At 45.6% G+C, this 26,986-nt stretch overlaps 1 protein-coding gene across 1 annotated transcript in view; it reads right to left on the bottom strand.

The window, feature by feature from the left end:
- Positions 1–26,905, bottom strand: part of EHD3 (EH domain containing 3) — a 37,359-nt gene extending 10,454 nt beyond the window's left edge. Inside the window, exons 1-3 of the mRNA XM_067564822.1 lie at positions 26,032–26,905; positions 18,924–19,100; positions 13,144–13,241 (exon numbers count right to left, since the gene is read on the bottom strand). Coding sequence (XP_067420923.1) covers positions 13,144–13,241; positions 18,924–19,100; positions 26,032–26,258 — 502 coding nt within the window. The 5' untranslated portion in view covers positions 26,259–26,905. The remainder of the gene's footprint in view (positions 1–13,143; positions 13,242–18,923; positions 19,101–26,031) is intronic.
- Positions 26,906–26,986: the final 81 nt, after the last annotated feature.

Below are 26,986 nucleotides of genomic sequence, written 5' to 3'. Positions count from 1 at the left end.
CCAACCAATAAATGGGTATGATATTACTTATTTACCTCGAAGGCACGTTCAGTTTGCCACTGAAATTCCCTACAGAAGTGCAAAATATTATTAGTCTCAAAAGATTTTTGCCCCCTTTAGCTTTGTATTGTGCTCCTTAGGGACACAGCAGTGCCCCACTGTTACAATGCATGGTTCTCTTTAGCAACAAATCTTGTCTACATAAGGTACTGCATTTTGGATGTGATCAGCTTGATCCCCTTCCTCAATGGGATCTGAGACTGAGAGAGAAGGAGGAATTCCCTTTTCTGCAAAGGACAACCAAACATACTGCAAATACGCCCACTCCAGACCATCTCTCCTTGCAGGACTGGGAATTGGAGAACAAGGCAGTATATTTTATTTTCTTACACTGAGAGCCATGCAGCAATCAATTTACTGAATGTGGAAGCAGTGAGTCAAGATGACTGGGCCTGGATAACACTCTGCATTTAATCCAAACAAGTTGAGGGGCCACAAGTTTCAGTGACTGGGATGCATTCAAGTCAAATTGGCATGTGTTTGAATTTCAACACAACCTCCCACTCCCTGGACAGGTGCTGGAACTAGGGATGCAGGGGATGCTCCTGCACCCCCTGGCTTTCCATCATATACAAGATTTACAGTTTGGTTCAATGGCTCTCAACACCCCCACTATTCACATTGTTCCAGCCCCCATGACTCCCTGACTCCCCCCTCAGGTTGGTTTAACAGCAAGGACGATATTGAGGCCATACACTTAGGACACCCTGCTGGTCCTATAATGACATATCTCCTGGGCCACCCTGATGTTCCCCCTCTACTCTCCTTTCTCTCCCAGAGCCAAACTCAGTGGTACAGCCCCATCACCCTGGCAGCAGGACCAGGAGGAGAAGAAACTTCCAGCACAATTCCCAGCCCAACTCTCAGTGCTGTATGCAGGAGTGGGAGTTGGAGAGAGAATGGCCTAGCGATTAGGACACTAGACGAGGCCTTGGGAGACCTGGATCCAAGTCCCTTCTCCACCTATATGACCTTGGGCAAGTCACTTATCTTTCTGTCCTTCAGTCTTCTGTCCGTAATAGGGGCATAACAATACTGTCCCAGCTGTCAGAGGCTGGCTGGACTTTAAAGGGAGTCAGGCTCAGTTGTCCCATTAATGTAGACGTTAATCCCCAGTTGATCCTGATTTGGGGACTTAATTATAACAGTGATCCCAGGGGTGAGAGGGTCAGGGTGGACTAGACTGGGAGGGAAGAGCACTCAGTGAAAGGAGGAGACCCGGGAGAGAGAAGTAAGGGGAGTGCCCTCTCTCTATGAGAAGGGCCCGGTGAAGGCAGGCTGGAGGGAACCACAGGGAGCAGGCTAGGATCCTATGGGAGGCCCTGAGATAGGGCCTGTAAAAAGCAAGGAAGCCCCTGGGAGAAGCTGCCAAGGAGGGGAGGCAGTCGGGAAACCTGGTGAGAAGAAGGGCCTCTGGGGAAAAAGCCCTGGAAGGCAGTGCTCAGCCAAAGGCATGAAGAAGGAACTCTGCCGTCCCAGGGAGTGTAGGGATGAAAAGCAGGGAACGTCAGTGTGTTCTGAGAGATGCAGAAGGATCTTCTGTTCGGATGTTGGTGTGGATTCTTTCATTGTGATTTAGCTATCCCAGAACGGGACAGAAGTGGAAAGAGGAGACCTGGCTGGAGAGCTAGGCTACAGAAGACATAGCCAGAGACAGGCCATATAGGGCCAAAGAAGTGGTCAACATGGGCTTTGAAGACGACCCCTGCAATGCCATACTCTGACAACAGGGGGTGCTATGGCAGTGAGTCCATCCTATTACACCACCTCACAGGGCTGGTGGGAAGGTAAATGCATTAAAGATTGTGAGGTACTCAGAGAGGTACCTTAGATAGAGTCACAAATAAATCCCGGTGTGCTCGATTAAATATGTACCTCTAGATCAATCTGTGGCCTGCCCTCCTTCCACTCCAGTCAAAATGAGTGAGTTTACTGATGTTAATTACGCACCTCTTTGTAAAAGAGAGCCCCAGAGCCCTAGTGAGTATCAGTTAGTGATATCAGACAAAGTGATTTCAGAGAGACAGTAAATGCATGGGGCAGAGGATCTGCTTATATTCCTTGCTGAGTTTTGCCAGTGAAGTTCCAGCAACCATCACCATGGATATCACTCACACAACCCATGTCAGGCCAAGGAATGCCCAAAGGAATTATATTCTACTCATAAATGTTGCATTGTATTTGACACTCAAAAGAATTTCTGAGCACAGCTCCTACCTGTGCCAAGCAGAGAAAGAAATATCCCTCTAGCATACAATATTGCTGCACCCCAGCCCTCCCTGTAGCCAGAAAGAAAACAGAGGCGCATATGGGGGTGATCTTTAAAATCTGACAAAAGAGTTTAGAGAGGAGGGAAAGAGAGGGGAAATGGGGCTTGGAGGGGGAATACTGCACTCTAAAGTGTAGGATGATATGTGAAAAGGAAAAGGGGAAATGGGTATGGAACCAAGACCGGCTGTGGAAATGATTGACTATGCTACAGCTATTCCCTTCATTTGTGTCCTGACAAGGTCACGTGAATTCTATGGAAGGTGAGCCCTACTGAGGTGCTATTTCATCTAACCAAGTGCCTGGGGAAATCACTGACTAGAAGGGTGAAAATGACCACTTTGATTTTTTTAAAACATATAAAAGAGTATGGGTTATTAACTCTCAAACACTTAGACACTCCGATACCAGAGTGATGGGCTTGGTGTGAAATCTAGGGCCAAGATTTTAACAAATGCAATGCCTGAAGATAGGATCCTAAATCTTTATTTAGATGTCTAAATAAAAAGCCTTATTTTCAAAGGACTTTTCAAAAGAACTGAGTGTCCAGCAACTCTCACTGACTTCAGCTAGAACTGTGGGCACTCAGCACTCAAAAATCAGGCCAATTACTTTGGTGCCTAAATACTGACTTATTCTAATTTTAAGCACTTATATTTTTATAAATAACATGGGCTTAGATGGATGTATACGGTCTAATTCCGCTGTCACTTATCAATTTTACACCAGTCTAACTCCAGCTACTTCATAGTTACTCATGAATTACTCTGGTGTGAGCTCAGAATCAGGCCTACTGAACCCTGTGTCCTGGCCAAACTTCAAGTCAAGTAATTTTATTCTACCTACTCCAAAATTCCCCTTGCTGTGTCAATTGGATATAGTATTTCTCTTCACCTGTTGTCCTAAAGTGTTGTGGAGTGTTGCTGAGTGCTGCCGAAGAGCCAGGCACCATCCCAGATTTGGCTGCATTTCAGTGGTGGGTGAATACAGATATGATACCTCAGTAAAATGTTATAAAGCATTTGGGAAGCCATCTGGAAAGACTGCATAATAGTAACATTACTTTTTCCTGTCTGACCTTTTCTTTGATAAAGTGGAGACTCCACGATTCGGTTATAGGTCGTGGTTTCTCTACCCAATAATTCATCAGATATTTAAATGTACCCCCATATATAATGAGATCTGCTGATGAAAAGTGCTACATAAGAGCAAGGTATTATAACTGATGTGGCTTCTTCAACAACCACTAGGTAAGACTCAGGCCTTAATGGAAAATGAGTCCCAACAGTGCAGTGTTAGGGGAAGCAGACAAGATAAACAAAATAACTATTTCCTTCCGTCAGATGTTTCTTCATGGGACAGGTTTCCTTCTGTTAGCTTGAGAGGCAGTCAACAGATTTAACACAGCTACAGAGCTGACAAGCATTCCAAGTCAACAAATCTGATGGGGGTTTTTCATAGAGCATACTAAGTTTAAAGAGATACAGGTCCTCTTGTGAACACCTCCCTACCCAGCCCCAGCTCCACACACTCTCTGTGGCACTTAGAGCTTAGTTACATGGGGAAATAAGATGAAGAGAGGATAAAAGAGACATGCCATTTATTCACACCCAAGTTGCCTTTCTTACCCTGCTAAATGGCGCAGCTTCCTGTGAAGTTTGGCTCCATTGTTCGGTGTTTTGGTGACTTCCACCCCCACCTCAGATTTTAGAGTTGCCCAAAAATTTGAACCTGATCACTGACTCTATACCAAAGAAAACCCTCAGGAAGTGAGATTGCATCTTCCACAGATGGAGAGATTGGTTCTGAGTCAGAAAAGGTCCTGGATACTCAGGACATCCTACACTAGGCTACAAACCAGTGGGACGTATCATTACTTGAATATTAATAGGCTCCATTGCTATAACAGTATCAGCTCTGAGGAGCACCTGGAATTGCTCTGTAGGCCAGTCCTAAGCACTACCCTAGGCCCTTTTGCATTCTGTACTGGCACTGCCCATGCTAAATCCAAATAAGTTTCCATCGAGCAACATAAGCTTTTTTCCATCACCCCACTTTGGTGTAATCCCTTCATTGCATCCCCCTCAGCCTATGATCTTATTAAGTGTCACAAGGTAGGAGGGATCAATACTAAATAATAAAAATATTTTACACCTTTAAAACAAGGATCTCCATGTATTTCTAAACATTAATGAATTGAGCCTCACAACACCCTAGGGAGGGAGAAAGAGATGTTTTATTGTGCCCAGTTTACAGATGTGGATACTGAGGCACAGAAAGGATAAGTGACTTGCCCAAGGCTGCACAGTTAATCAGTTGCAGAGTCAGAAAAGGGCACAGGAGCAATGTTGAAGGACAGGAGATGTGATGCTCAGGAGAGAGAGCAGAGACAGAGGGATCAGAGCGGGAGTCGTGTTTAGTGAGAAGACTGAATGAGCAGCCACTTTGTCAGAGAACTGATCTAGGGTTTGAAATCAAATGAGGTGATGGGGATGCAGGATCTATTGGATCAGACAGAACATCAACCTGGGAGCTGACATCACCAAGGTTGATGGCAGGAAACTGTGCGGAGTAGGAGAGGCAAGAGATTGTGATGGAGAAGTGGGCGGGGAGTCAGGCAGGTATAAGTGATGGTTACGTGGAGGGGAAAACAGAGAAGAGTTGGATGGAGTGTTCTTTAGAGAAGAATGAGTGAGAAGGGGGAAGAGAATTGGCCTAGATGTGGGAAGAGGAAGTGCCCTGTGCCCTTGCCACGTCCCTTTATGGATGAGTCAAGGTAAGGAATGAGCAAAAAAAGGCTTCAGAAACAGTGGCTGCAGGGAGATGGGCGCCTAGCTTTCAGTCAGAGCCAAGAGAGGGAGGGAGGGAGAGCTGAAGATGTCCTGGATGGTGGTGATCTTCTTTGAGGTGGAGTGGCTGTTGCAGATGGAACAAAGAGTGGAGGCATGGGGGTGACGTTTGAAAGGGAGCAGACAAAGGGGTGAAGGGAAAGGGCATGGGAGGTGAGAAGGATGGAAGGAGAGTCAAGGTTTGGGCAGATGCCTCTTGAAGGGAGGATGACTGGATTTATGTGGAGAAGATGGGTGAAGAGTAGTTAGAGCTGGGGGATGCAGCAGCTGAAGGAAGGTAAAAGGGAAGGGAAGATAAAAATAGAAGGAGGCATGATGGATACTATAGTCTTCTTCACATCTTGTTCTAACCTATTGTTTTAAACAGCTGCTGTATTCCTCCACAGAGGTGGCTGCATTTCACTGATAGGTAACGAGATTTCTCTCTATCTATAGACACATATGTACTTGTAAAGTGCATAGGAACTCTTCAAGATGAAAAGGCATCTTTGTAACATGTAATCATTCTCAGAGCAGGTCATATCATGATATTTCTGCCTTTGTCTGTGCTTAAAGAAATAATCCAGCATAGAGCTAATGATTTAAAGTGCTAAGAGTGCATGACAAATAGTGGGTGTGTGAAAGAGAGAGAGAGAGAAAGACTGGCAAGTGGAAACCTCTCATACATCTTGGATATGTAAATGTTTCCAAAGCAAAGGTACAAGCAACTACACAGCAGTGCAAGTTTCACTGCTTTGTCAGGCAGTACTGATGTGTTAATGTCAACTTTATAACACTAACATTTACGTTAACGAGTATTTGGAATGGAACAGAGCAAGTTCCTGCTTTCAGGGTATTTATTGTAGTCATTTCAGGGCTAAGAAGAGACATGGGCCTGATTCTGTTCTCGCTTATAGCAGGGTAAATCAAGACTAATTTCAGTAATGGTATTTGAGTCAGCTGGGTGTAAAACTTGGAGGAGATGAGCCAGTTCCCATGTTTCTAAACAGAACCCATATTCCTGGCAACAGGCTGCATATTTCTACACAAAATATAACTGCTTCTCTCTTTAACTGTTATAGCTCATAGTTTGTAACAGCCAGCTTGAGCATTTCTTGGTACTTGAAGCTACATTCTGAAAAGAGCTCAAAGTCAGATTTTTAAATGTTCAGGACCCACAACTGGGGCCACATTTTCAGAAGAGCCAATTTCCTATTTAGGCACCTAAATAAGGTCCAGATTTGCAAAAGTGCTCAGCATCCAGCAGCTCCTATTGTGACGCTTATGGCCAGGTTTTCAAGAGAGCTCCCCTATTTTGGAGTCTATATATGAGCAGAGCTTTTCTGAAAATCTGGTCTGAAATGTGGATGGTAATCTTTTTTGAAAATCTGATTCCATTTATGAATGCTGACTTCTAGAAATCTGGCCCCCACGGTTAGTGCTGAGCCTTGGAAAACCTAGCCCTTAATGATCATCGGCAGTAAGAAGTTTCAGTCATCAAACCCAGCTACTGCCACCTTGGAAATGCCTTCACTCATTATTCAGTGCACTGAAAGAATAAGTGATCTGCATAAATAATGTGAATTGATTTAAAATTTGATTCATAAATAGGGTAGAAAATTCCCTCATTAATAAATGAGACACTTTGAAAACATAAGGCACTATAGTTATAAAAATAAAATATCTTACAGAAGCCTATTAGGATTGAAAATATTGAGTATTATTTCAGTGCAAATATGTTTTATTTTAAAAATGAAATGTTTGCTGCTCCACTGTTGGTGGAAACACAACACAACCGCAGCATTTCCACTACTGAACATTCAAAAATCATGAGTTTGGCCGCAAAAAAAAAAAAAATCATGAAACTGGCTTAAAAATAATGAGACATTAAAAATAAATCTTGGGTACTTTTTATTTGTTCTGATTTCTGAGCCTTTAGTGTTACACTTGGTTCACTTTTTCAAGCTTTTCTCTGCAATCAGGAGGGCTACAAATTTGCTTTTTAAAAAAAAAAAAAAGAAAAGAAAAAAAAGTTGAGTCTCATTTAATAATATGACTTCCAGAGCAGAGGCAATAGGGAAAACTAGGGATGTAAAAGGTTAACCATTTAAACAGTAATCAGCTGTTTAAATGTTTTAAACAGCTCATTACTGTTTAAACTGGGGAGCGGAGGGGAACGGCAGCTGGGCTGGCTCCCCACCAGCAAGAGGAGCTGGGCAGCTCTTGCTGGCAGGGAAGCGAGGAGCCCTCAGCACTGGGGTAGCCACAGCTGGGCTGGCTTGTGGAGCCCAGCACCGGAGGAGGGGGGTAGCTGTAGCTGGGCTGGCTCCCCGTGAGGAGGAGCAAAGCCCAGGGCGGGGGGAGGCCAACTCCCACTGCGACAACCCCCGCGCTGGGCTCCGCTCTTCCCCACCAGCAAGAGCTGCCCAGCTGCAGGCTACCCTGTCCAGTGTTTAACCATTTAAACATTCTATTTTTAGAACGTTTAAACAGATTTTTTATTAAACTAATTTTTACATCCCTAGGTAAAACATCAAATGTGATAATAGCTCAAGAGATGGCAATACTGTAATAGCATCCTGTTAATGGAGGAGAATGAGGAAGTTGAAACTGATCAATGTAGTTTCATCCTGCCAGTTGAGTGAACTGCAAAATGTAAGCAAAGAGCATTTGCAGTGAAGACTAAGGGAGAGGTTTAAAATTCTTCCTTTTTAAATAGTTTTGGGTAGCTCTGTATCACACTGTTCTCGACATTGGTAAAGAAACTTTTGTAAAATTAGTTTCATGTTGACAATGTCCATTTAACTTAATTTTTCATGCAGTGTAGAAGGTGAAAAGCTTTCCTTTCTGCTCCAAGCATGACCATTACAGGAAGAACCTATCCATGGTGTAGGAAGGTGCAGTGGCCTTCCTCCGAGCTGGGGCTCAAAGAAGGGCCACAACCGCGGGGCCAGACCGGACCCCGTGCTACAATGGGTTCTATAGCCACATAAGATTGCTATTGATTTCAACTTTACACCATACCATTAAAATACATGACTCTCACTGACAGGCTTGCTTCACAAAAGAGTGACTTTGCCCTGCATTTATCATCACTGATGCTCATTCTTCATCCGAGACACAGCTCGGCTAGAATACACATTTCCGTGGCTGTGAAAATCCCTGGCCTGTACATGAGCCAGCAAAAATGGAAGTAGATAAATGGAGAAGGCTGTAATAGCGCTTGTGTTGGAAATGAAACCTAAAGCCAGTTTACCAGCCTTCATCCTTTATCTCCAGGCTAGGACCTAACACTCAACCACTAGTGGGAGAAGAAAAGCAGGCTGGCTTGAAGGATTTTCACTAGGGTGAAACTGGGAAGATTTAATTCAAACAAGCACTCAGATTTCTGGATGTCTATTCAAACCTTACCTCAACCAGGAGCCAAATACAGGCCAGCCATAACATCACTGCATTCAGTGGAATTCCATTTGCTTAGCTGAGGGCTGACTTTAGACCTAGGCTAGTGTGAAGCAGTCAATCAAGGGTTAGGAAAGTGTGCAATGCTTAGCCCGCCAGTGCTGCACTGCTATAGCAGAGGATGAGTTATTGTTATCAAAGAATTATTGGTTTATTTAGGAGTGTGGTGCAGTCTACTGCTCCATGCAGGGCACTGCTGCAAAATAAACAGAGGCAGCATGGCCTACTGGTTTGCACATAGGGGCAAGGAGGCAGAAGCCTCTGGCTCCTGGTCCCTGCTCTGCTACCGAGTCGCTATGTGACATGGCACAAGTTACACCCCCTCTTGTGTCCCAGTTATTCCCATTTACAGGTGGATACAAACTTCCCCTCCTCCCTCCCAGGAGAGTGGTGAGGATTAGTTATGCAATATCTGAATAATGCTTTGAAGGTGCAAAGCATTCAGTATTATCAACAAATGATCAAAGCGGCCAAGGCTCCACAAAGTGACCGCTGCTTTGGTACGAATACCTCCATATGGGCATCTACGGAGACTGCTATAGCCCGCCTCTTCAGCTGGAGGAAATAAAAGAAAGGGGAGGGAAATGGAGTGAGAGACAGAGCTAGATAATGACAAATGCTTTAAACATGGACACCGACACCCATCTCAGCAAGTGAAAGAAGAGAACAAATGGCCACTGTTCTCACACTCAGGAGAGTCCAGAGCAGTGACGGGATGCTCTGCGCTGTGGCTTCCAGGCAACACTTCTCTCAGGTACTAGAAATAAAGCCTCCTTTTACCTCCCCGGGGGGTAGTTCTGAAGCACAGCGGCATTGACCCTAGTGATCCTCAGGCAAGGAAGATGCTATACTCCAGGAGTGGAACAGGACAGATCACTGTGGGCAGCTTACCAAGGTTTTGTGCCTTTACTGATTTCACAGCCATCTACCTCCAGCTGTGGACCTTCCCTCTGGCGCTCGGCCTTGTGACTCTTCCCTGTTCTGCTCAGCAGCATGAGTGACGGAATTCTGACTGCAAACTTGGATGCCTTGGGCCTTCGCACTGACAGACAGACAGACAGCATGGCCTTCAGCTCCTCAGCGTCCTGTGACGTGACTGTTCAGACACCCAGAAACTCAAGGTCCCTCGGGGCTTTCTTTTGGGAGGGTGACTGCTGGTAAATGTAGTGCCTAAGAAGAGCATTGGCTTGGAGCTTTCTGTTTACACACAGCACAGCTGCAGCGTGGGCTGTGATATTGCACTACTGACCCCGCTCCACCAGCATGCCTCATCCCGGCTTGAGAGGGACTGCCTCTAGGAGCGAGTGAGGTGTCCGGTCTCCAGCAAGGGAGCAGTTAGTGCCAACTTGGGTGCTGGTGTTCTGAGGGGTCATCTGCCTATTGGGAAATGCACTGTGACCCCCCCGACCCCCCTATTTGACAGTGGCTGTTCAGCCGCCTAGCAGACAGCCGTCAGTTCTGGGCAACGTGACCCTTCGCTGGGTTCAAATTAGTGAAAGACTCCATCCCTCACTCTCAGTCCCGGAGCCATGCAGTCCCCGAAGTGTAATGATTCTGCCCAGAACCAGTCTGTGCCTGCTGCACACAGACTCCCTGAAATGCTGGGACAGGGATTATTACTATGCTTTTTTTCTGAGGACCCGTGGAAAAACGACAGGACCCTGAGGGTTAAACCACTTCAACACAGCACGCAGAAGTGTCCAAGCCTAGCTCTTTACTCCCTGTTTTCCAATAGTGCTCAGTGGGAAAAGGAGATCTTTAGATGCCCCTAGCTGGAAGGAGAGACCCTAGTTTTAAGGATTAAAATAAAAAAAAAAAATGCTGTTTTTATTTTATTCAAAGAGGAAAATAAATTGGCTGCATCCTACATATTTCAGGTGCATCATCCCTGTTCTCAGCCTTATTTTCCTCTTCAAATAGTTTTCAAATATTGGGATCCATGGCAGCTGCCCCTTCAGGATACTACACTGCAGGTATGCTGGGGTAAGGAAAGCAAGTCTTCATAGTCATTATAAGCAAGATCCCTGGAAGAAAACCATTCCTTCTCCACTCCTCGCTATTTCAAGGTCTCAGCTAAGAAACTTCAAGGTCTCCATTAAAAAACATCTTCCAAACATTTGTCTCAATTAGGTGCCCAAGTGAAATCTCAGTGAGCTGGCAAGGTGTGTGGGAGGGAAAGCATTTTGTCGTGTCAGCAATTCTTAGCATTTTCCCATTCTCTCTCTTCCCAGAAACCACATTGCGGCTCCACCTGCTTCGGACACCAGCTCGCTAAGGAGAGCAGCTGGCTAACCAGGCTGGTGGGATCAGCCTCCCCACCTCTTTGGGCTTCTTCTCCATGATAGCTGGGTGTTAAAACTCCCCTTTTCAAAGACAGCTTTTCTCTCCCCTCATGGATCACATCCCCACCCTTTAGACCTTTCTGCACTGTAAAGCAGATCCTCGGGTGGTACAAATCACCATAGTTGCATTGACTTAAACAGCGCCACACTTATTTACACTAGCGGAGGATCTGGCCCTACAAACCTAGTCAAGTCATTGTACAACCTGCTACAAGAAGAATGTAAACACAACCCAGCCATGTACCCATAACTTGATTAAAGCCACAGACTGTCCTGGATTTTAATTCAGTTATGGGGACAGTAGGTCTCATCTCCACTATATCCTTTAATTGTGTGGTGAACAGAGCAGGGGACAATCACTGCTTCCCTTGACTTGGTTACAATTTTAGTGCAGAAGGGCTTTGGTGTGTGGGACAATTAGCTGCTCAAACAGCAGCAGATGGCTATGCTCATCAACATTTCTTCCTTACACAAACTGTGTGGCAGGCAGAGGTCGGTGATCCAAGATGCAACTGGTGCAGAACCCTTGATTTTTTTATTTCAGGTCACAGGCCCAATTCATCTCCATCTGACTGCATTAGAGTCAATGGAGTTACAGAAGGAAGAATTTGGTCCCCTCTGCTGAGGCAGTCCTCCAGCCCGTAATGCAAACTGGTACTGTGTGAACAATTCAGACAATGCTCCAAGCAAGCAAGCTCCTGTTATGCTGACTGCCAGAGCTAAGATGGGGGAGCAGGACACAGGGTATGTCTATACGGCAATCAGAGGTGTGACCGCAGCATGTGTAGACATACCCATGCTAGCTTTGATCTAGCTAACTCAGATATCCAAGGGCAGCCTGGGCCAGCTGCTCGAGTACATATACAGGGTCCTAGCTGGGGTTGTACAGCTGCCATGGTTTCACTCTTGTCATTATTTAAGCTAGCTTGGGAATGTCTACAAATACAGCAGTCAGACCTCTAATTGCCGTGTAGATGCACATAGAAAAGGAGTGGGGAAATTTACAGCAGAGATTGCAGAAAACACAGGTCCATTTTGCTACCAGATATTGTCTGTGTCTTTTATACCTCTATTGGTTTTTTAACTGAGAACTCACTATGGGATGTCAGCAAAATGCATTAAACCTTGTTCCATGCAGAAGTGGTTAATCAATGATGAGAGAAAGTGAAATGTACAAGAAGAGCACTTTATGGGATGGAGAGGAGTGTAATACTAGAATAGGCATTCAGGGCATCAGAATCGTTAGGGGAAAGATGTGCCTTAAGGTGAGGGAAAGGAATTAGCAAGGCTTGTGTTGAGATTTAATTGAGCAAGCATTAAACATGACTTACATGAACATTTATTTTTTCAAACCTGTATTTGGGGTTGTCATTATCACTTACTAGGTTATTCATCCTAGCGCCTGCAATACTGCCTCCTCCCATCAAGCTACTGTACAGACATGAACTGCTGTGTCACCACAATCTCAGGAAAGGCAAGTGTCACCAATCCCACTTTACAGATGAAGAAACAGATTCAGAGATGTTATGGCCAAAATTCTGAAGACTATCCTTTCATTTTGGGTGCCTAGGATGGGACACCTACATGTCTCAAGCTGGGCTCCCAAAAATGGAAACACCCAAAATGAGTGGACGCTTTTGATATTTCTGTCCTAAATGATTCCCCCAAGATCATATAGCACGAGTAGAGGGACAGAGCTGGGGTTAGCACAACAGAGTCCTACTCCCAGTCCCCCCCACAGACCACTAACCCCATTGCTCTCTTGCCACTCTCTGTTTTGAGTTACAATCTACACTCCTGCTGAACACCCATCCGGAACCTGCAGTGCAGAAAATAAATAAAAAAAAATAATGGTGGGGAAAATATCAGATGACCAAACTTTGTCAAATCTCAAAAGTTCAGCTTAGGTTCCAGGTCAATACTTATTCTATTTGCATTGGTTCTCCCCAACTCTGCTTGGGCGAGATGCAATTAATGCAGTATCTATAAGCAGCTCTCCCTGGGACCATTTCCAGAACTTTATAGAAAATTGCAAACCAAGTCCAATATTAAATCGAAGTGATCGTGAGGTAACTCTGAAGACTCCCATTATGGTTACCTACCTCTTGAGTTTTATCGTTTCAAAAGAAACTCTAAATCCCAGTCTCTATCTTTGTTCCCAAGCCAGAAGATGTCCTTGCCCTTACCTCGGCTAATTCTTTGCTTCTCTCCCGAAAGGATCCCCGGAGTATCGATAACACTGATGCTCTCTAGTACTGGGTTGGGCAGCTGGGCACATACAAATCTGTGTAAAAAGAAGGGGGAAAAGTCTTGTGATAAGCTGATACCTCAGGCTGTCTGGTTCAGATCCTGGTCTTGTTTACACTGCTATAAATCCAGAACTCTGTCAATATCAATGGAGTTACTCTGGATTTACACAATTGTAAACGAAGCCAGAATCTAGTCTCTTATAGGCTGATTTTTCTCTTTTGGAAAACATTTTTATGTTCACTCTCTTGGCATGCAGCACTTTTTCCATGCAGGCCCCAAATTTAGGTTGCTAGAGAAAAACAATGTGCAAATCTCAAAGTGGAGAGAAATATTTTCATTTGTTGTTTAGATTTCAGTGAGAAAGTGTTTTTGTTTTTCTTCCTATGAATGTTCCCCTGCAGGGTTCTGAACCCAACTGAGCTGAAACAACAACGCAGCTGAAAAAGCAACAGCATTATGCTAATGTTAGAAAACCCCAAAGCAATAAACAGAAAGCAAAATTGACTACTCCAAACTCACTGATGAGAGCACCAAAAGCATAAGTGGTTATTTATCTTGTTGGCCCATAGTAGCATTTTATGGGTGTCCCTTCTGCAATCATGTCATGAGGGAGGACAGTTGTGTGTGGAGCAGGGCGGAAGGCAGTGGAAGTTGGCATGAAAAACCACACCCATGCATGGTCATGGGAGGAAGCAGCAGCACCAGAAGAACATTTTCCACCACCCAGAAGTAAATTCGGCACACAGGATAGCTGGGTGCAGTCAGGGTGGGGGAACACAGCCTAACAGTGCGGCTGCTGAAGTCACCGTGGCATTAGGACAAAACAGGGTCACTGCTAGGGGTTGTTTCTTCAAAACCTTTTCACTCTAAAGTATGACACAGCTGGTTTTAAGAGGAATGAACCTAATCATCCGGCACTGTGAGTTTCTCAAGTTTCTGCCCCAAACTGTTAGGAATTTCAGTTCAAACACTATCACCGCTCCCCTCTACTACCCAGCGTGGCAAGTGGGCGTTTCTCACTGCGTGATTCCTAGCTTACAAAACTAGTTTGGCAGCATTTCTGGCATGGCTTTCTCATGGTGTACCTTACACATGAATAGAGCAGTCACAACTAGACAGACCCTTTAGCGCTTGTAGCCCATATTCTGCCAAGGCCGGATTGTTCCCTGCAGTATATACCTAAGGGCTTTGTCTGGGCTAGTTTTAAATGACCCATGCAATGTGACTTTCCTTGGGAAGTAGATCAGACCTGAGGCCAGAATAAGGAGATTTAATAGAATGCCAGTACAAGTAATTGCATCCTGGCCACACTTGCAATCCTGCTGTCGTTTCAAGTGGGATAAGTTCTTCCACTCTAGAACATTGTGTGGTATTGCTGGCACAGAATAGCTGACATGTTCCACCCCAGAGATGGTTGCATCTCAGTAGTAGCTGGGAGGGAGGGGTTGAGCCGAATGCATTTTATTGACTAGCACATTCACATCAGGTACTGGTTTCTAAAAAAAAAAAAAAAAAGGCAGGCAAAGCAGGCCTATCTATTAAATATTAAGGGTTTTGTGAATCCCATGGAGGCAACCACAATACATTTCCCACAGTGTAGTTGCAAAGATTCCTCTACTAAAGCGATCAATGAAACAGAGTTTAAAATGTGGTTGTACCAGGAAAAGGAACCACATACAAGTGAGAGCTTCTTATGCCACAGATAATGCTTGATTAGTTGTGTGAGGCACTTCACGTACTTAGTAAGAGACACCCCAGGCTCACAGAGCGTACAATCTAGTATCAGTCGCTGTGGAAACCAGGACGGGGCTAAACACTTCCTCTGGGCAAGAAAGAGGTTAGCCTTTAAAGATGGCAGGGCTGCTAGGTCTGGAGGGAAGAGCTGGCAGTTATGGCTCGTTCATCCTTGAGAGGAGGAACTGACAGTTGTGCCAGGGTGGGTGTGAAGCAGCCCATAAAAGGGAAGCAGTGGGGCTTGAGAGGGAGAGAGAGGAGTTTCTCCTCAGGCAATGGTTGTCATAGTCCTAGGTTACTGCTAGGACCCAAGAAGACAGTGGGCGTTGCACAGTGGTACATAAATGGGGGGCAGACTGGCTTCCAGAATCTCCGTGACTGCTGATAACACACAAACAGGCAGACCCAGTTTGGCTTGTGGATCTGAAAAAACACTTTATACCAGTCAACTGAGCAAACTTGATGTCAAAGTGAGAGGCCAGATTTTTGGTCTTGCCCCATGCACTGTGTGTCATTCCATGTACTGCCTGTACCCTCCCTGCTGGGGATACTTCCAAGAGTCTGGGAGCCCCAGTCAACACAGAGACTCCTTCACTTCAGCCCCGCTGGCATGTCACGGTCAAGGATGGGAGGTCAATGGAGTGGCCTGAGAATGATGTGGCCCCAGGGATCCCCAGCTGGTGTAGGGTCCTGCACCTGGTGCTGTGCAGAAACGGAGAGCATCAGCTGCTGCCTGCTTAGCCCATCTCTGTTGCACTTAACGGAAGCTGAATGCAGCAGAAAACCTGGCCCAACAACAACAAAAATGAATCCCTATGATGTCAGGCTGATATCGCTTTTCAGAGTAGAACTGCACTATAAAAGTGAAATGGTACCAGGATCTTCATCCCAGGAAAAATTCCAAACACGTTATACAGCTACAGCGCTGAAATGTCAGGGGGAAGGACAGGTACTCTGGTCTTCACGGTGATTGGCTGACAACTTATGATTGACTACCCCCATGACTCATTCACTAGACATGCTAAGTTATATTTGCTACCTCCTTTAACAGGGTGGTGAGATTCTCGTCTCAGTTAAAAATGCCACCTACCGCAGACGTGGTTTCATTATTTTAATTTGCTTGGGGAATGTTGCAATTTTTTTGATGGTATCACTGAGTATATGCAGCTGATCACATGTGCCACAGTGATGGCTTAAAATAATCAGCCACAGTTAAATACAAATACAGGGAACTGCCAGGGATGCAATATAGAATTTGGTTCAAAATATAAATATGTATAGAACAGAATATAATCTTTCCTGATCTTGATTGGGGCTTTTGCAATATAACAGCTAAATAATAACAGTCAGGTTGTAGCCACTGTCAGTCACTATTACCATGGTTTGGATTTGAACTCCTAGAGGCAAGAGGATTCATATTCCCATTCCATTCGCCTTAGATTTGACATACTGAGCCAAATTCACCTTGGTGTTAGTAGGTTGGCAGAATTACACCAGGGTGGTATTTGTCTCTCTGTTCCCTGGCTTTAACTATTCATGGCCTGACTATCAGAATTTAAGATATGTTCTTTCCAGAAGCGTGTTTACTGAAATTCAGAAAGGTTAATGAACTGAGCAGCACTTTCAGTCTCTGGAATGACCCACAGAATACAATGCAAAGGAATGGAGCAGCCAACACTTCCCTGGGTGATGACAGCCCCGTCTCCCCTGCATACTCAGCTCCTGCAGATAGATGTTCACTGGGGGGGAGACATATCAAGAGCAGAAGATTCCCCTGCTGTAGCACTTGCCACACTTGGAAATAAGCTTCCTACTGCTTCACCTTTGCCAGTGGGCCAGATCCTCAGCTGGTGTATACGGATACAACTTTGTTCACTTCACTGGCTATATGGTGACTTTCATCAGCTGAGCATCTGGCCCATGGCTTCTTGTAGACAAAGCAGCAGAACAATTCTTTTGGGTGTTTATTTTCTGAAGCAGTTGGATTTTGCTTTATGTAGTTGTATGCGCTAGGCAAAGTGCACCTCCAACACCGCCAGGTGCACTGTTCCAGACTCTTCCCCGTTGAAATCTCTACACCTGGCACCTGGTATTTAGAAAACACTGCCTCTTTCTATTTACTGTATCGATGTTGGCACAGAAGGGGTTAATCAGATTTCTTGGCTACTCCCTAAATTAACAGCAGGACCTGTGCTTCTCCTCCTGCCGCTGAATCACTGTTGCACATAAATGCCCCCACGCTCCTCACAAGCACACATCCACCTCCTTCATCCCACTGGGCTGACAGGATAACAGAGCATGGTGTAATGAGATGAGCTAGTCCACCGGAAGCTTAACAACAGTATGAAGATTCATGGCTTGTACTAGAAACAAATCTTCAGCATAAGTCAAGCAGCCAAAATAAGGTTCATTTGCATTTCAAACTCTGTCTAGCCTTGTTATTACTGAGGGCTTCATCTATCACACATTGCAGCTGTCCTCTGCCCCCAATGTTTCTGGCAGCTACAGCTGTCCTGCATTGTCTTTGGGTGGTGAGGAAGCTTCTGCAACTCTTTTCCAAGCTGCTCTTAATGGTGCTTTTTTGATCTAACGCCTCTGCGCCCTAAGCAGGGGGCCTGTTATTTCCACAGTGCAAATCACCCCCATCCTGAAGGAGAGGGGGTTGGCACAAGTCCTGGTCATTAGCTAGATGCAGATGTTCTGGCCCTGCAGGACACTGAAAACACCCGGAAATCTCGCTAGAACTAGTGCCACATCCCATTTGCATTGTGATAGCGTGCTGTGAACAAATGTCACTTTCAGGGTCTACCAAAGGTACAGTGAGGCTCTTTCCGAACCAACACCTATAGGAATCCATTAGCTCTCTGTATCACAGGAAATCTCTCCCCATCCTGTATGCCCATGCCATCTCCTGCCCGGCTGCAGCCCCCACGCTCCTCTCCTATTGGCAGCTCTGCTGCTTTCTGATTACCACCTTCATGGCCTGGAAGTCAAGAGTGGAGCCAAAGTGCAACTCTGCAGAATGTTTGGCAGAGTTTCTGGCAGGCCTGCCTTTGCTGCCTACCAGGCATCAGCAGGGAAAGCGGGGAAGGGCAGTTAGAGAACTCAGTTTCTGCTGCCAATGCTAGCACTGAAGTCAGACAGGGCCACAGGAAAGGAACTGGGACTGGTCCTCTGTCTGGATTAGGGTTTGTGTGTTGTTGGGTCCCTCGAGCTGGGAAGGTCTGTGTGACTGCCTAGACCTAATGCTCACACTGGCTCTCCTGTGCTTGCAGAGATGAGCCCAAACCAAGGGTCTTGCACTTTGCAGAAGTTAAGATCTGAACATCACAGCACAGGGCCCACGTCTAGCTGTGACACAGGGCATGTCTCACAGGACAATCTCTGCAAGGAGGCAAGCTGGAATGCTAGTCAGTCTGTACCTGAAACTAGTGCAACAGAACGGAGAGATCCATATACTACTTCTAGGAATGCTCAAACAATGCTGAAATCCAGAGATGAAACATGAACATACTGGGCCAGTTTTACTTCTGGTATTTCTGCCCTGGCTTCAGTGGAGTTACACCAGAGATGAATTTGGCTAGGGAACAGAACTGATTGCATAGTAGAGGAATCTAGGAATATAAATGCAGGGGAGAGCATAATTTAATGCAGTGATCTTTCAACCCTAGATGCCTACTAGTTTCAAGGTAGTATAATACAGAAGACAAGTTTGGTGTTCTCAGCTCCATCTCTAGTGAATGCTGGTCCACGTTACTAAATAACTTGGCCCAAGTGATTCTAATTTGCAGTCTGGCCCGTGACAAGGAATCAGAGGGCAGGAGTGCTGCCCCATCTGATCAGGTTGGCTTCGCACCAATGCAGTGTGGGGAGAAGCTTGCTCGATGCCTAACCCCCATGACACTCACTCTACTGTTCAACAGCGACTAGTTAGGACACTCTAGAGCAGCTCTACCTTAGTGTACAAGAGCAATATACTAACCTGTTCAAAAAGGCATTGCCAAAAGCATTGAGCTTCCTAAAGGGTTTTTTCGGATCCACCACCAGTGCATTTCCAGGAATGATCCCCTCCACATCCCCCTGCATCACTGCAATGAAGGAGTCAGTCGTAGGCTCTGGGCCAATTCTCATCCCCGGGAAATCCTGTTCCAACAGGTACCTTGGAGAGAAAACAGGGTATGATTATGCGGGAGATCTCAGAGGCTGAACTCCTATCAGAGCTGCTGCTGCTAATTACCAGTTATAATAACGAGGTGCATCCTGCAGCCCCTTGAGGCTATCTTTAGCATTGGAAGTCTGCAAATGCAATGGTAGCTATAACTTTGAGATACCAAGTGAAAAGCTGTCTCAGCTTAATCAGAGGAAGAAACTGACAGAATGTCAGGTGCTGTGAAGAGATTCTCATTATTATTAGTTATTTTGTGAGTCTGCGTGTCACAATCCCTTCAAAATTTGGAACCAATCTGTTTCTTTATCCAAGAAAAGTGCAAACTCCCCCATGCATTGCAAGTAGGGTTGTTAACTCTGAAACCTAACAACATTTAATATTAACATTACTTCTCTGCTAATCATTTTAGCAGAAGCATTCAACTGTTGTACTTAGCCCATAATCCATAACTGCTTCCCAGATGCTGAAAGTCACAACTATTCCATACTCAGCTGCAAGATCTCCAGCTTCCCTTCCTCCATGACAGCTTTTGCAACGCAGTTCTTTTTACAATACAAAATTCTGTAACACACTGAACATTAAAAGGATAGGGGCAGTGCTGTGTAACCTATGTAGAGGGGAGGTAAGTCAATTGACTCACCAATGCTGTGCTACAGAACATTCCTCATCTAATACAACCTTTGGGTTTTTTTAAACATAACCAAAAAGCTGAAATGCTGTAAAAATTAGTTGTCACAGTATATGGGGCACGGACTATGAGGCCTAAAGATGAACACAGGGCTGCACATACTGGGTTGGCATTGTCAATTTTGTGAGCATTGGATTGCCACAGGTGGATTGTCCGAGTGCTGGACTGTGCACATTAGTGTAATATGTACTGATCATCAAAGCTGGGTAGCTGGCATTTAGTTTTTTCCATTGCTTAAAGCACACCCTGGAACCTTGTCATGAGATGGGAGAAACACATAGAATTGTATGGACTCTGCAAGTCAATACAGGAAAAACCAGACTGCATTTTGAGATTACTGTCTTTAACAGCTAGTGGAGAGACAAGGGGGATGATGTAATACCTTTAAACAGCTAGTGTTATTTTTATACGGGATGAGTTTTGTGAAGGAAGATGAGACTGGGCATGCCACCCATAATCCATCCTCCACATGAGGGTCTATAGGGTTAATCATTTTGGTGAATTCCCATCTTCTCATCACCTTCATCCACAGCAAAACTATGCAGGCCTTTTAGGAACAACAACCCCCATGCTCAGCCAGCTATATTGTATTCCCAGGATCATGGCTAGAGGTGCATTTTCAACTCTCGCTGGGCAAGGAGGAACTACACTACAGACAAGAATAAGATCTGAAAGCCATCCAAAAGGCTGTATGCCAAGGAAGCACACAAGATCGATGGCTATCGATCTCGTGAGGGATTAATTAACACAGAGTGCAGCATTTACTCCATTGGTAAGTCTCAGGATTCCAGCAGGAGCTGGTCTTGCCCTGTGCCTCCTGTCACAATCACTTTCTTGTGCACTTCTATTGTCTTTCATCCTGGTGCTTTCGAAGTTCTGTCCAGACTAGAATGACTTCACCTACCACTGAAATCCAAAGAGTTGTGGGGTCAAACATGGACACTGCTTAACAGTTTACAGCAACACTAAATAATTTAGAACAGGAAGAGAAGGAAATACAACAGCCCAATGGCTCCTAGACTAGGCTACCTACATTCTGTCTACCTAAAATTCACAAGTGGTTGGTTATTGCAGGGGTCCTCAGACTTCTTCAGTACATGGGCCACATCTTAACAGAGCCAGATTGGCTCAAGGGCTCACCTCCCAGTCCCATCTCATTAATGGTTGAAGGAGCCACCTCCCCTCCTGGTCATGGGTTCTCTGTGGCAGCTGCAGCAATTCCTTGTGTGCAAGACTATTAGGAAAACATGGATGTATCTTTAATGGAATTTAGCAGCAGCACACGATCAGACAACTTTCCACCATCAAGTGTTCCATGGACCACGTGCAAGTGAGCCAGATTCAATTCTCTGGGCCTATCTTTCTGCCTTGGGAAGGGCTAGCTCACTTCCTGGGAAGCTCATTTTAGCAACCACATTAGCCGGTTCAGAAGCTGCATTGATGGATTCTAGAAACTGAGCACAGACTTCCTGCATGGCAATGCAGGACTTTAGCCCCTAGACCAATAGCATAGCCCCAATATATTTTCATTTCTATTGGCTTTTCTCTGATTTTTTTGTCTGAGACAATGTACACAAAATGTACACTACATACATAGACTGACTCCACAAAGCTAAATATTTTAGAATTCCCACTTTAAATACTATAAGAAAACAGACATTATTCTTAGAAGATAAAGGCACAAAGGGGAGTTAGTTGCCTTTGCAGATCTCCACCCTGACCTTTAACTTTGTAATAAAAAATAGTCGGTTTTACACTCATTTCTGAGATACACAAGCAACATGGTATCACACAAATATTCTGTGAATATACACTATAAAAAGCCTGTGGCTTTCACCTTTCAGTTATAGACAAGACCTCTAAGAAAGCAGAAGCAAAAGCCTGAAATGTAATACCTTATGCTCCTCTTCTAGCCAGCCTGAATGGATGAATTTTATCATATCCCCACTCATCTAGTAACTTTTTCCGCACCCAACATTTGTTTGTTATATAAAACACTTAAAACCCCAAGCACTCAAACAGATACAAAAGAAGTTACAAGTTAAAGCGAATTGACTGATGTACAACAAGTGGTATGAAATTAAAACAGATAGAATTTACTTTAAGATACTGGGCCGTGTAAATCTCAAGTGAGAACTTTCCAGGAGATTTGGTGCGCTGTACAGCAGGGCAGCTATGGAACAAGGCCTCTGCTATGCTCTGGGCAAACACAAGGCAAAGTACTGTGTACACTAGTCTGATGGGCTGAAGGCACAGTGATTGTGCTGAAAGAAGAAAACTAAAGCACACTTGTGAAAAGACATCAAATACACTCACACAGTGAATGTAATGGCTTGTAAAAGGGGCTGGGTGACAGCACCAGAGTTCTCTACCCCTTGAGCCTGGGCAGCTGCAGTGCAAGCTTCCCCCAGCCAGCCTGCTTTAACCCTCAGCTGTCTGAACCACTGCTAGGGATAAAAGGGAAGACAAATCGCCACGGCCCACCTGGTCTATCAGGTCAAGACTGTCTTGAAGGGGGCAAGTCCGTGCCAGTTGGGAAGTGGACGTTTGTCCACCAGGAACTAGATTCAGTACTACATTTAATCCAGGCCCCTGAACAGCCATCAGGTGGGAACATCAGACCATTTACCCTGGTTCAGAGCTAGTGGCTTTATATCACTTTAACACCTCCTGGCTTGTAGGCTGCTTGGGGACTGGTGCCAACTTATGGCAGCCTCTCCAGGGCACAGTCAGAAGAGCCAGCACGCAGGATCCTCAGTTCTAACCCCAAGACACTGCTGCCTTCTGCTAAAAAGGACAGAAGTGATGATCTTCATGCAAGGATGCTGCAGGATGTGTGTGTGTGTGTGTGGGGGGGGGGTTATTTTAGCAATGAGTCATGCAGGAGTCAGGCAGAATGCTGTGTAGAGGCAGAGATAATGCAGTGGTTGTAGAGGTGGTGCTGGGAGAGGGAGAGCAGTGCCTGGAGTAGCAGTGTGGAACTGACCAGGGGAGCAGAGCACAAGAACGTTTGGAATGATGAGATGCATGCACCAAAATTAAAATGTGGCTAAAGCCCTGCTGTCTGTCCACACAGTTTGCTTTTGGTGCATGGTGGCAGGACCCAGGCCAGAGCTATTTTTAGCAGAGACTATAGACCACAAATGAATTAGTAACATCCTGTCCTGCCCTCCCTTCCGCAAGCAGGAAAGATAAAAGGTGATAATGTTGCAGAGCCAGACTCCAATGGGATCCTGCCACAACAGCTAACGTCAGATTGGGCTGCTAGTGGTTAAAGGAAGCTCTTTGAACTTCCCAGGTAAAGATGTCAGCTCAGTGCATCTCTCTGGGCACGTATGCCCTTTCTGCAGATCTGGGAACTCTGGGAGAAAATGGGAGAAGTGAGTGAGGGGATGTACAAGCTGAAATTCAGGACAGTACATCTTTGACCTAGCAAAATAAGGCTTGGTCCTTTGTGTCTCCGAAGGTGGAAGAGACAGCAGCTCCTTAAATCAGTGCCGGAGACTCACTATTGAGGCACACGACTGAGTTTTATTGATCATATCTGCACTACATAACAGGACTGGGTAATCTCTCCAAGTCCTGTCCTAGAGCTTGATGTAAAGACAGGATGGATTCTCTGGGAGCAGCCTGTCCTTTCATTATTCCAGAACCCCGGTCAAGAATCTGGAGGGAATGTCCCCAGATGTGTCAGAGCCATTGCTAGCTTCACCTAATGCTGAAACAGATGAGGAGCTTTTTACCTCTCTGCTGTTGTGTTTAGCTTCCACTTACATTCCCTTTACAAACGTGGGTGCTAATCTGATGCTTTTATCCAGACTATCCGAACCCACAGGGCCTGCAAACGTGGGCTGGACACCTCACCACAATTGACTCTTACAAGCGTCCTGGTAATTCCTGCTTCCGGCAGGCTGGAAATACCAGGAGACCAGCCTCTCACTCTATTTTAATGCTCCCATTTCCAGGCCCAGCAGTGCACTACAGCACTCCTACATCCCGTAAATTACACCCATCACCCACTGGCACATGGTCAGAGAGTCAGACACACTTTGAAAGGCCCACTCATCCATCATGGTGGGGCTGCTCCTGGGAAGAAACAGGCTGGCCTCTTCTGCTCTGCCCAGGACTCCCATGGTCAGTTCATTGCATTTGTGTCCACAGCAGGAGCGGAAAGCAGAGCAGCCAGGCATGGGGTAAATAAGAACTAGCTGCTTCAGGAGAGACAGCTCAGTCACCAAACAAGTGCATTGATCCAAGAGATGAGGGGATGCTGCCTCCCCATGCCACTAATTACCCCACAGTGGCTGTGGAGTCACATGTCACCTGGACATGCTTCCCTGGTGGGCAGCCCAGCTCTCAGGCCTGGAGAGAAGGGGAGGGATTGAGTGGGAGAGCGGATCTAGGAGGAAAGGAAGGTAGGTGGTGGTGAGTCTCATGCTGCTGGGGATAGCGATGGAAGCAGGGGAGAGCACAGAGGGAAGGCCAGTTGTGCTGTAGAGATCGGGAAGGAAGCAATGGGTATATATGGGCGGCTGAGAGGCAAAGAGTGTGGATGTATTGTGCAGGCAGCGAGCTTAGAGGTGAAGAATTAATGACCTCCCCAATCTGGAGTCAGCTCTGCTCTGACGTGCAGCTGAGAATGAAAATGAGGAGGGATCCAAAATGTCTTCCAAGAAGTTTGAAGCAGAGCTTTAGAACAAGGATTTGGGTGTGTGGGGGAGAGGAGGGCAGGGTTATTCCAACCAGCTCAGCCAGCCCTGCTTCACTTTGTGCATGGCATCTTCCTCCCCTCACCCAACCCTTCTTTAAAAATAACTTCCTGAGACCCATCTATACCCTCGCACTGTCTGCTTTCTAGCACATAGGGGTTTACACTTCATTTGCCAGCCAGGGGGCTGGATAGGCACTGCAAAGTCATTCAGTGTCTTGGTTACAATATTAGGTTGCAGAAATATTAGAGCAGGCAAAATCGTCTGCGTTCCACAAGGTCATTCAGGCACAGACACTTTTATTGGTCCTCTCCTATTCTCACCACACACCCATTCTTTCCCTGTGAAACCATGAAACGCTGGTACAAAGTAAAGTTTCCTCGTAGGTAGATAAGGGGCTGGCCTCACCTCTGCCTTATTGCAGTTTTATGCTGGTGTAACGCCTTTGATTTCAGTGCCATTACCCCAGCGTCAAATTAGAGAAACTCAGTGGTGAATCCGGCCCAAGATATTCATTTTGTGAATCCAAAGAGGAAACGGAGAAGGTGAAGCCCAAGTACAATCGGAGAAGAGAGGGTACTGGGAGCTGACCTGCGTTTAGTATCACTGTTGAGGTTTTAAGTGGTGCATCTGAACTGAACTGCAATTGAGACCAGCTCATCCTGAGATTGTGAATAAGTTTAACCCTCTCTCTGCTGGTCTTCCATCAGATCTGCTATTGGCCATTAATCTTCCACTGAAATTAGTTGATCTTTAGGATGACACCTGCAGCAGCACAGGAGATACATAGGAGCTAGATGGATCTGAAACAATGAGGCTGGTTTTAGATCCTTAAAGTTCTTTTTCATATCCACCCCCCACCCTTCATAGGAACACCTCAGGGCACTGTACAAAGAAAGAAAAAACACAAACCTAAAAATAACTTTAAAAATATAAATCCAAGAACCCACAGTAAGTTTTACCCAAGACTTGTCATTTGGGAAACCAACAAATTGCTTGAGAGAAATATGGCCAAGGTAACAGTTCCACTGCCTTCAAAAGCCATGGGGATATTGCTCAGTAAAGGCCACCTTAGGGGTCACCCTGGTGCCTCTGTGGTTGCACGGTCAAAGTGAATATTTTTGGCATATCTACTAAAAAGGGGCCAGTGTGACTTATTTCTTGGTGGTTCTGGTAGTTCCAACTCTCCAGCACTCTCACTGTGGGCCATTTGGTCCAGGTCTGAGTTAATTTCTGCCACGTTAGCATTTTACTTACCTATCATTTTTAAGAAATAGTTCTGAGAATTTCCTATTAAGCAGTCTTTTTGTAAGTAATTGATGGCTGCCACCGCAGGAGATGGAGGGAAGAGAACCAGGTCTGTCCCCACCCTCAATTAAACATGTGAGCAAAAGAATACAATAGGTCAAAATCCATGCAACCCCTATGGACCGTGATGGGAATTGTATGTGTAACAGAGAGCAAAACTGGCTTCTTCCAACACACAAAAACTTTTCCCCCGAAAGCAGATAGGCCAAGTTATTACCTGATAAAGGTGGTCTTCCCAGTGGAATACTGCCCCACCAGCAGCACCATTGGCTTGTTATCAAAGTCAGCATCTTCCAGGGCTGGTGAATGAAACTCATGGAATTTGTAGTATTCTTCCAAAGGGAGCAGCTTGGTTTTGTAGAGCTTTTTAAGACCCTCGCTCACAGTCTGAAACACTTCAGGGTCCTTCCTCCTCCTGTCATCGGTACCCAGCCAGCTGAACATGCTGGAATGGGTGTAGAGGTAATTGCCTTTCAATGCTCTCGCCTTTTCAGTGAAGCTTGGTCTTCACGATGCAGAGCAGAAGAGATATATGGGTCAGCTGGAGCGTTTTCTGGGGAGGGTTCCAGGCAGCAATTCCTAAATTTAGTCACTCTCTATTTGTTTATGTTAACTAGAAAGTTACTGCTTTATCTCTGGACGTTACTGGTGATCCTCTAGGAAAGAGCAATCTCTGTAATGCAGAGCAAGAAGCTTGGGCAGGATGTAGGGGAAGGGGGAATGAAACGTCCTTTATCTTGCATCAGTGGGAGATGAGCTGACTCTCTCGCCTTGATTTCCTCCAGGAGCTCTTGTTATCCACCACTGGAGCTTTGATTGGGGTTGGTTTTTTTTTTAAAGAAAAAACCCCAAAATCTGCACTAGAGAGGCTTTTTTAAGCATTCGCATACAAAAATCATCTTTCATTGCAATTAAAATGCAAATGCCTCCCCCTCCCGCCCGGTTTGCGATGCAAACAAATGCTAAACTTCATGCACTGGCTCCTTGCAGATCACAGAGGAGGAGGAACTGACGAGCCGATTTGCTCCCGGAGGGTGCATTCTGCTCTGGAGAAGAGGTGGGTGAATCACACCAGCATCCTCCCCGGCTGCCGCAGCTGCTTCAACGCCAGCCTTTCAGGAAATTGAGGGCGAACGGAAGTCATCAGCGACTGGCAAGAGCGGGCCGTGCTC

The sequence above is a fragment of the Emydura macquarii genome, unplaced genomic scaffold, assembly GCF_026122565.2.
Source record: "Emydura macquarii macquarii isolate MOO-44397 ecotype Brisbane River unplaced genomic scaffold, CSIRO-AGI_Emac_v2 contig_2676, whole genome shotgun sequence".
NCBI classification, from domain to species: Eukaryota; Metazoa; Chordata; order Testudines; family Chelidae; genus Emydura; species Emydura macquarii.
The sequence above is the reverse complement of the archived record's forward strand: the minus strand, read 5'-3'. Positions and strand labels throughout refer to the sequence as shown.